Source organism: Lycium barbarum, chromosome 12 (assembly GCF_019175385.1).
Source record: "Lycium barbarum isolate Lr01 chromosome 12, ASM1917538v2, whole genome shotgun sequence".
In the NCBI taxonomy this organism is placed as follows: Eukaryota; Viridiplantae; Streptophyta; class Magnoliopsida; order Solanales; family Solanaceae; genus Lycium; species Lycium barbarum.
Window position 1 is genome coordinate 64,266,949 of NC_083348.1, and position 11,161 is coordinate 64,278,109.

The 11,161-nt window shown below is 32.4% G+C and overlaps 1 protein-coding gene across 2 annotated transcripts; it reads right to left on the minus strand.

Moving 5' to 3' along the window:
* Positions 1 to 3,375: 3,375 nt before the first annotated feature.
* LOC132623454 (probable galacturonosyltransferase-like 1) lies at positions 3,376 to 6,834 on the minus strand. 2 transcript variants are annotated; one of them, XM_060338211.1, is made up of 3 exons: positions 6,227 to 6,834; positions 4,449 to 5,004; positions 3,376 to 3,608 (listed from the first exon to the last, which is right to left on the minus strand). In XM_060338211.1, the coding sequence occupies exons 1-2, from the start codon at positions 6,755 to 6,757 to the stop codon at positions 4,450 to 4,452; spliced, it is 1,086 nt and encodes a 361-aa protein (XP_060194194.1). In that variant the 5' UTR covers positions 6,758 to 6,834; the 3' UTR covers positions 3,376 to 3,608; position 4,449. The 2 variants fall into 2 exon arrangements, with proteins under 2 accessions (XP_060194194.1, XP_060194193.1); XM_060338210.1 differs by having other exon boundaries at positions 3,376 to 3,611; positions 6,227 to 6,828.
* Positions 6,835 to 11,161: the final 4,327 nt, after the last annotated feature.

The following is an 11,161-nucleotide window of genomic DNA, read 5'->3' on the forward strand; positions in this document are numbered from 1 at the left end:
ATAATCAATTAAATTTATGAGTGAGATATATGATATGTGGTTAAGCCTTAATCTATTTGGTAGAAAAAAGATATATAAGGATATGCTATGAAGAAGCTAATAATAATCGATGATTTACTATAGATATATGTATCTAATAATATATGAATATTGTTTGATTGAACAGATCTAAAAGATGAACACGATAATCCGGACCAAAATCAGATGTTGAGAGAGATTTATATATTATTGCTATTACAAATGTTCTAGAACTCAATCAGCCAACCCCTAAAAGTAGGATAATGACCCCTATTTATAGTTTTGCCTCATGAGCTTCATACAACATAAGACCCTAAAGAATAAAGAAAAACCCTAAAATGGATAAGGTTGGTCGTACGGTCTGACACCCGTACGATTGGCAGTACAATGTGGCAGAACGGTATTGACGCGTGGCAGTTGTGTAACGGATCACCCGGACCAACGACCACGATTAAACGGACCAACGGCCACGATCAACTCCGCTAGGGAGAAACCGGACCAATCGTTTTTCTTCGCTTTTCTCGGTTCAAGCACTCCTCCGGTCCTGAAAGAAAACCTTCATGCTCGTGCTTATTCCTTTCTTCCCTCGGTCTCCGGTCCCACCGGTTTAGCATATATCCGATTTTTACCGTATACAAAAATGTGGTACTCTATATTAATCAATGGTGCAAGGAAAGACTTCTTCACGTCTGCTTAGGGTCTGAAATAGGGGATCCACCCTCTCCCTCTTTATTTATTTTTGGATTAGAGATGTTGTACTTGTCCAGACTACTCAACAACTTATATGACAATCCTAGATTTATTCCATTTTCAATGAATAATGGTGTCCTAGGGTGAACCATTTTCATATGCTGATGACATAGTCATGTTCTATGATGGCAAAGAAAAATCTATCAAATTGGTAATAAAACAGGTTAGACTATATAAAAACAGCTCTGGACGGAAGGTGAATGAGTGAATTTTTTTTCCTGCACTTTCCCTAAGGCTTCCATTTCCAGGATCAACAAGATGATAGATAAGACTGAGTTTAATCACAAACCATTTTCATTCTCTTATTTGGGGTGTCCATAAACAGTCCATTGTATGTTGGTAGGAAGAAGCTGGAGAACCTTGACGATCTTCTTACCAAGATCATTAAGAGGATATCAGGATAACAATCAATGTGGAATGCCAGTTGTGGGACTTGTTTTCCGTATTTCTATATTAGGGAAGTCAGTTTCCTCATTTTTCAAGAACTTGTTTTCTAGAGAAAATATTTTTTCAAAAATGTTGTCCAACCGAACATAGCAAAAAATTGAAAAACATTTTCTAAACGCACCCAAATATCATACATATTCTCTCATCTCAATGCAAGGCATTGTTAGGTGAAGAATAATGGAGTTGCAACTTCCAAGCAAAGGCGTCGCAGAAATAAAGAATATCACTGAAATCGTTGTTAGCCATCCATTCCATGCATAGTTAAGGTAAATCTTCTTAAAACTCCCATTTTAGAGAATAAGGTCTTTTTGCCACACTATTTTGGTCACAATGGCTCAAATGGTGTAAATTCATATGACTATTTAGGTCAAATTTAATAATTTATGCTTACTTAATATCATTTTTATGTTTTTTTCTCAAAATTTATCTTAATTTAAAATTAGACAATAGAGTTTGTAGCGATTTTCTTTTTATATTTTGTTTTTGTTTTCAGTGCCCACTTCCAGTTAGGATAATGGATCCACATCCGCTGAGAATAACAGGTGGACTCATAGACAAAAGGTAAAGAAGGGCACTGAGGACTTTAATTTCTCTCCTCTTTGGGAAATGGTTACCTCAATCCTGGAATATTGAATTGACCATTCATTTAATTTATAATTTCAACATGCCCTCTCACAAAGTTAGATAGATTCGTTTTCATGACTAAATATTGAATATTAAATTACGTGATCAGCTCATTTAAAATTTAAGTTGTTATAAATAATATATTTATGATTATTTACTTGTATGTTTTTTTTTTGTTTCTCATTCGGTATCTGGTATCGCATTATTGGAGTCCTGATTTATCTGAATTCGCGCCGTATGAAACTCATTTAAGGGAAAACACTTCTTAACAGGATTTTTTTCATGCCCAAAACTCAAATCCGGAACCTTTCTCGTATTATAATTGTATTAAGTGAATATGTATTATCATGAAATTAGCGTAATCTTAGGCGAAGAAAGAGATGGAGTAAATATAGTAGGACCCAAGTGGCACATGATTGGTCTCCTTTAATGTCCTCCAAGAAGAAGAAAGAGAGATGCGTGTTAAGTGTGCATTGCCTTTGCAATTTGCTGCATGTTTTCGGCATGTGGTCTTTTTCCTCGTCTTGTCCCGCCCAACACAAACAAACTCCACCGACACTTTCGGGGGCTGACCACGAAGTTGAATTACGAATGAATATAACTTAATAATTTTAGTTTAAAATTATATTTCATATTAAGAAATTTTGTACAAAAATTAAATTTAAAAATAGCTTCAGTTCAAATTATATATTTGTATTAAGAAATTTATTAAATATGTACTATAAAATTAAAATTTAGAACTAAGTTACTAGCACTGAATGCTTCCGTCTGACACTTCCCTCTTTTATAATTTCCCTTTCCTTTTTAATTTCTTTTCCACCTCTTTTCCTTTACATTTAATGCTCTGATATGAAATTACTTCAGGGGGATCATTGAATTAAGGAGATTTACTGAATGAGACAAAACTCTTTTTTTTTTCACTAAAGAAATACATGCAAGACGAGTAGGAGAAAGGGCTTAAAAGATCATGAGATAGTACGTGTGCAGAAGTCGTACTCGGTCTTTTCTTTTATTTATTTTTCTTTTTTTGAATTTAACTTACGATAAGTTTAAAGAATCTTTATACTAATAATAATGAATTATAAACTGTTGCTCCTTTTGCTTGATGATCAATAAAAGTTAGAAAGTTGGTACGAGACTTTACGTATAAGCCTATGATAGTTTCCGAATTGATCTTATGTCTTTGTATTTTTTTTTCCTTCCAAAAACGAGAGTTTTACAAGTTACGAGGTGCTCAGATAAACTCATATTGATAGAAATTTGAAAAATATAAACCTCTAAAGAGTTATAGGTCAAAATCGTTTAGAGAAAAGAGATATACTTGAAATTTCAACAATACTTCACCAAAAACCATTTATAATCTTACTACAATGATCCAAATCAGTCCAATTTTTTCAGAAATAAGACAAAAATTCACCTTTTGTTTTATAATTACTTAGTAGTATTGGTTTGTAATTCTAAGTATGCTAACGAACAATGCCATACATTTGCGGACAAAAACGGAAAAAGGCAAGGAACTTGCTGGGTTAAACTAACTGTCATCAACTGTTTAATCTCACAGCATATATATTCAAAAATAGTTCCTCGTAATAAGTACCACAATAAAATAACTGTATACTCCAATATACAAGAAACAGCCGTCACCTTACTCAATTCCCGTACTATATATGAAAAGAAAAGCTTACTGTACACAACACAATCGAGGAGGACCTCCACAACTCCACAAGTACACAGATCTCTACTCTCTCTTGTGCTCCAACTTCTTATAACTTCTGAAAATCAACCAAAGTGCAAACACAAGAGTACTACATTACACAACTCCAAGAAGATATAAAAATAAGATGATCACAAAATTTTAATTAGTGAGTTTATTCAATACACTTTAACTCAATGTACGTGTATCCCGTATTCATCATGTTAAAACCTATAACCAGTTAATTATATTTTCATAGCAAACCTGATATAATAACATGAAAATAGTACTCCCTTCATCCACTTAATGTATGTGACACGATTCGCATTATGAGGATTAAACTATCTAAATTCCAATGTGAATTCTGACATGGAATCTTCAAGTTTTTTGAAATAAATTCTACATATTTAGAATATACATAAAATATTATAAGTCACTATAATTAATAATTCAAAATGTTTAAAAGACATAAAAAAATCAAGATCAAAGAAAAGCTCTCCTTTGACTCCCAAATGGTAATTGTGTCACGAAAAAGGGGAAAAAGAAGTATAGTAATATGCTATAACCCATTAAAATGCATACATAGTGCGTAAGAAATCTTTAGATTGTCTGTGTATATTACTTAAATCTTTATTATAAAAAAGGATTTTACTTATATAAACTGGTAGTGTAAAGAATCATTGTGTTATAAATGCAATTTAATTAACCAATTATGGCAGGTCATTATTACTACTATTATTTTATTGTTGAATTTATCGCATCATGCTTTCTTCTTATGAATATTTACTCGTTATTGAGGATTAGTTTCACTGGATGATACGTAAAAAAACCATCGATACACAAAACTTAAATGCTCATGAAAAAAACAATGTTACTTTGCCGTGAACTATATGTAGGTAGAGAGAAAAGTGTATACCTTAAGATTCAAGAACATAAGGTGTTTGCAACAGATCATAAGGTGCCCACAGGGCATCTAACGGGCAAGGCCGGCTCGCATCGAGTCGAACCCACGGCTTCCCTTTCCCGCTCCAATGCAATAGGCTGACCGGACCAGGGTGCAAATCCCTACATAGTCCTCGAAAATTATCTCCACCAAGACCATGTTGGTTCCACTTATGATCAACAGGAGCTATATTTCCAGCAAAAACAAGCAAAAAAGGTGGCAATGAACCCAATTCATAAATCCTCATTCTCTTCTGAAGTTCCATCCATTCTACAATCTTTGTCGTATAATCTCCAGTTCTCCATCTTTCAAGATCAATTACCATAACACCCGTGTTGAAATAACAAGGCTTTCGGTTCGAGAAAGTCAAAGAAAGAGAAGGGTTTGACCAGAAAGTAGGGGTGAAATAAGTAGTGAAATTTGCGTTGCAGTATTCTGGTGCTGCTAGCACTGTTTTTTCACCTAGAGGTGTTGCTGCCAGCTTGGCAATGTCATCTACAAGAACAAGATCTGAATCCAGGTACACAACCTACGTGCATAACAAATTATATGTTAGGACTTAGGAATAAGATCTATAGAAAGAATAACTAATTAGTAGTTTCTCTCTTCATTATGGAGTAGTAAATTTTAGTACTCCTAACAATCATTAAAGAACCTCTAGTGGTGGCAACAAATTTGATCATCGTACCTACTTTTAGCAATAGATTTTGCCATTGCTAATTGTCATTTCAATCATTAAAAATTTCTAATGACGATGCAAATCGGTTGTTATTAATTAGTGCTTTTAGCGATGGAATTTACATTCATGAACAGTAACTTTTAAGGCCAAATTTTCCTTCGCTAATCATTTATTTATATTCATTCACATAAGTATAAATTAGTTTAAGTTGTATAAATTAGTGTAAAATACAGGGCCATCTCAATAAGATTGGGGACCTAAACCCAAACTTCAGATAGATGCCCTAATTATGTTTTTTTTTTTTAATAGAAAGATCCTCATATATATTCTTATTTAAAGTCTACTTTTCTAGTTTTTTAGATGCGAAGTCATTAATTACATAAAAGTACCATAAGTCAACTGACAATATAGCTAATCAATCATGCGACTAAAAAAATTCTTCTCTTTTTTTCTTTTATAAATATTGTGCACTCCCCTGTCTCAATTTATGTAACACAATTTGGATTTCAAGAGTCCAACTTCTTTATTTTTATTGTGAATTCAGACGTACAATCTTTAAGTTTTTTGAAAAACGATTTATACATATTTAGAAATTACATAAAAGTACTATAAGTCATAATAATTTTTTAAACAAATTAGCATAAAACTTAATAAAAAACCAAAGCCATTGCCTTAGTGGCTTTGACCTTGGGCCGGCCTTGGTAAAATATATTGTACACTATCATCAAGTCATTCAAATAGTAATATTTACAGGTAAGACTTCTTAAAATGTAGAATTTGTACTCTTGAAAATAAGACAAGTTATATGCTACGCAACACGTAAAGGTAATCTATTGGTATAAAAAATAAATGTATATAACTTACTCAATAAAAGTATACACACACATCACTACAAAAAAATGGATAATTTGCAGAGGTTGAAATTTGCAATTCGCGGGGGGTTTAGGCTCAGCTGGTTGCTAGAAGAGGCTAAAACCTCCGCGAATTGAAACTTTCAACCTCCGCAAATTACCCATTTTTTCGTAGTGCATCTAAAAGCATAGAAAAGAATCAAATATTCATAAAAAAATACCTTTTGGATACATCCAGGAAGAAGATCAGCGAGGTAATTTCGAGCATAATTTAGAGGACAGTCCAAAGCAGCACGAATCGACGTGGAAATCAAGCCAGCCACAGCTGAATCTTGGAAAGGATAAATGGTGAAATGAAGATAAGGGAATGAACTAGCAAGCGTTTGATTTAAATAATTAGTGTCGGCAGATGAAGAAGCCACAAAGTGAAAAATAACATTTTCAGGGCAAGAAGAATGTTGAAGAACAGAAAGAATCGCAGCCATTGAACCTCGGAGATAATGTGCATCAAGGGTCATGGCTACATTTACTGCATTTTCAAAGCAAATTTCATTAGTGGTAGTAGTAATATTTGTGTCGGTGGAGGAGTAGTAGTGAAGAGAAGGACATGTTGGGGAGTTGTAGAATTTTGGGGCTTCTTTGAAATTGAAGCTGTTCTTGATCTTGATAGCGCCAATGTGTGCAGCAAAGTAGATGGTCCATAAAAGAGAAATAAGGAGGGGCCTCAACTTGAAATTTCCAAGTTTTTGCATTATGGAGCAGCTACATAAACACAGATGCTACACTACTTTCCTTATATATATATATAGGAGTGTACTATATCAGAGGCTCAGTTTCTCTCACTATCCCAAATGGGCAGTACATTTTTATGTAAATAGGATTTAAGTTTTATGTACGGATATTATGATAATTATTATACTATTAATATATCTTAACCTCTTATACTAGTTTGGTTATCATTTTTATTAGGTCACAGATTAATGTTTATCCGAGAAATTTATTTTTAATATGTTTTGATTGAGTAAAATATTTTTTAGACCGTATGTTAGTGACATAATTAGAATTTTCACTGAGGGATTCAAAATATAAAATAATAATAAAACACCATAAAAGATCAAGAGAATTCAACATCTATTATAAGTACATTGTATATACAATGTAATTTTTCTGCGAAAAAGGGTTTGAATGAACCTCCTTACATCCCCTAGCTACTATCCAAATCAGGGGCGGATCTACTAAGGCCTGTGGGGATGCCACGCCACCCGCAAACTTCGGTGAAAATGCCGTGTATGTATGTATACATACATATCAAATTGTATAAACTGATACACTGCCACCCAGTCTAACAAAGGGCTTGATAGTGCCAGTGGCAACGGGCAATTGTTGCCTCCCTAGTGACCAGGGTTCGAGCCTTGGTAACAGTATTTAATTATTTTTTTGGCTTGTTGCAGTAAATAGACTCACACGTACATAGTAAATTCTACAAATTGACTCCACAAATTTAGGAGCCCTTTTATATCAATTGCCTCTTTCCTTTTGTTTTTTTCTTTTTTCATTTCCTTAATTCCTCTTGACTTGCTTTTAAGGTAATAATACATATAGCTAAATCAATTGCTTTTACATTTAAAAAATTTGGAAAGACCTAATTTGTGCGCCAAGTTGTTGTAATTATTATGTATTTTCGTTCTATCATTTTGTCTAATATAAATATAAAAGACTAATAACCCGACCCGAAGCCCAACGTAATCGATCAAAAATTTACTTTATTTGGATTCAAAAAACGAAAATGACACCCGGAGCCTCCAAATCCTGAATCCGCCTCTGATCCAAATCAACACACTAGAACTTAAACTCTCAAGTAAATATAGGGGTCGACCACTAAAATAAAAATTTAAATTATATGCAGTGACATGGTTCAAATTTTTTATATTATCAGTATAGTTCGTTTAACCCTGATGAACACATTGGTTATGATCATAACCAGGTTACAATTTTGATAAGAGTATGTTTATCATCCAAACTTACCTTATATATGAATGACCTGATTATGCAAGTATTTTTGTACCATATAGCGGGTACAAAAAATTTAAATGCACTAATAATTGATAGGTTTTAGACAAAATTTTCTTGGAAATACATGAGAAAGCTAGAAGACTAATAGTTGACTTGTAGCTAATTAAAATCTGGGGAGAAGAAAGCGTCAAGTGTTGGTATCATGTGGCGGCAATGTCGCTGCCAAAACGTATTTCTTGCCCTTTATGTTTATGGGCTAACGTGGTAATTGTCAAGAGGGTTTGGTTTCTTTAGAGATAAGCAAATACTCCTATCCATGTAGTTTTGATGGTTCTTTCTCACTGCTCTTTAGATAACACATCCACGTCCATAGTAGCTCACAGCTGCCCCATTTCTTTAAATATACTTCTCACCCTCTTATTCAGCCAATTCTTTTTTTTTTCCCACTCGGTGTCTGGTACCTGCATTGGAGCCCGACAATATTCAGATTTGCACCGCGTAGGGCCCATTCAGGAATGCTTCTTATTAAAGATTTTTTCATACCCAGGGCTCGACCTCGAAACCTCTGGTCAAGCGAGGAGCAACTCCATCCGCTGCACCACATCCTTGGTGCTCTTCTTCAGCCAATTCAAAAATTAGTAAAAGAAGAATTAGGTTGTATACATTATTCGTACAAAAAGATATTTAACTATTGTGAAATTGAATATATATATTGGATTCTTTATCATACTAATCAAGTTACTAATTTTTTTTTTCTTTTTTTTTTTCAAGTTACTAATTAGGGAGTAATATTTGTTATGAAATTTATCTATAATTATCTTATAAGTGATCGCCCTAATTGGGTAAATATCTTTGTTTTACTGTTAGTGTAAGAGCTAAGAGCCTGTTTAACCAAACTTTTAAAAATTGCTTATTTTGAGAAATACTTTTATCAAAATAGATTTTCAGAGAAGTATTTGGAGTTCGAGCCTATTTAACTAAGCTTTTAAAAGCTGTTACTTTGAAAAATACTTTTATCAAAATAGATTTTTAGAGAAGTAGTTGGAGTGGGACAAATTAACTTGAAAAGTTTTTTTCTTTGGTGTTTGATGAAGTACTATTGTGTTTGACCGATATTTGTTTTAAAAAAACTTTTAACCGATATTTTTTTTAAAAAACTTTTAAGTGTCACATTACAAAAAAGACAATATTAAAGTTCATTTTATAGTTAGTATAATCTAAATAGAGAAATAATTTTAAATATCTTATGGGAGACTTTAATTCAGTTTTTTTATTTTTATTTGGGTAAAACTCAAAACATCAAATAACAATATATATCAAAGATTTTAATCAATATAAATATAGTTTAAAACAATGAAAGAGGAGAAGAGAATTATATTTTTATTTGGGAGATATACTGATAAATTAATGAGAGGTGGTTTGGTAAATATAAGTTATTGGTGGGATTTTTGATTTGAAAAAAAATAATTTTTTTGTATGTTTTTGCTTCTTGAAAGAAGAAAAAATTCATGATTTGTTTTCAACAAGAAAAACTGCTATGCTACTGCTAAAAAATACTTTTCCTTTTTGGTTAAATACCTCAGAATACTCTTCGAAAAACAAAAAAGATCAAACCATGCAACACATGTTTGTCGTTTAAAGAAAGAGCTGGTCGATGTTTCGTAACATTGAGATTTCATCAGACTTTAGTTTATAGGGTTGTTATGGCGGGTGAATAAAGGTACATCACTTCCACCATATAAGTTCGACTTTTTACTGATTAATATGCAAGAAATATAGAGAGGGATCCACACGTCCAAACATCTAGTTAAAGGGTCAATTGCTGATCACGATACATATAGAAAGAAACTAGAAACTACTAGTCATGAAAAAAAGTCATTAATAGGGCCTTCTCTCATTTTCATACCGTGTGAACCGAACACTTTTAATTAACTGTTGCCCCATATTAAGGTATCACCATATATACAACAAGATTCTTTTTAATATTTGATCGTGCTAAGCTGAAAATATGTGTTGCTCTTTGATTTTCTTTTTTAATTTACTTCTCACATTTTGGCATGTAACACTCTATGTACCGTGGACTATGGAATATGAATGTTTAAAATCCATCACCTGACTTCTACAAAGAAATTATTCTAATATATCTCTAGCTAGGATTGTAGCAAATTAAAGGGTTTTAGGAAAAAGTTCAAATTCTACGAATTAGTGTGGTAAAAAGTATTGATACAAAAAGATCATTTATAAATTAATTATAAGTAAACCACTATGATAAACGTTAATTTTCAAACAAAAATAATAACTAACTAGTTATAGATTTAATTGCATTGATTTATAAGAAAATATATACAACTTATATCTATTAAGGAAAAAGGGAGTAAAGATAAGCAATCCAAGAATAGTTCTCCCTCATAATTGAGGGGACCAATACAACAAGATTCTTTTTAATATTTGATCCTGCTAAGCTGAAAATATGTGTTGCTCTTTGATTTTCTTTTTTAATTTACTTCTCACATTTTGGCATGTAACACTCCATGTACCGTGGACTATGGAATATGAATATTTAAAATCCATCACCTGACTTCTACAAAGAAATTATTCTAATATATCTCTAGCTAGGATTGTAGCAAATTAAAGGGTTTTAGGAAAAAGTTTAAATTCTACGAATTAGTGTGGTAAAAAGTATTGATACAAAAAGATCATTTATAAATTAATTATAAGTAAACCACTATGATAAACGTTAATTTTCAAACAAAAATAATAACTAACTAGTTATAGATTTAATTGCATTGATTTATAAGAAAATATATACAACTTATATCTATTAAGGAAAAAGGGAGTAAAGATAAGCAATCCAAGAATAGTTCTCCCTCATAATTGAGGGGACCAACTCAGAAGAAAGATGGAATTCTCAACCACGAAACTCTTTATATCAACAGAGGTTGTACACACTTTATTCCAATACAAGTTAGATCCATGTTACCACTTATTGATAAAGGTATATTCACACATGAAAAATTGTCCGTTCCTATATGAATGAGTTGTTTGAAAATATATAGGGCCAATTTATAGATGATGAACATATGATTGAATATGCCTGTGCCCTTCACATGTTTGTGCTTTAAGCTTCTAAGTTCTACTATAGC

Excerpts from the sequence above, each read along its gene's own strand:
- LOC132623454 (XM_060338211.1), bottom strand. The coding sequence starts at position 6,757 with ATGCAAAAACTTGGAAATTTCAAGTTGAGGCCCCTCCTTATTTCTCTT. Across the intron at positions 5,005-6,226 it reads TTCCTGGATGTATCCAAAAG|GTTGTGTACCTGGATTCAGA; the intron begins GTATTTTTTTAT and ends TTATGCACGTAG.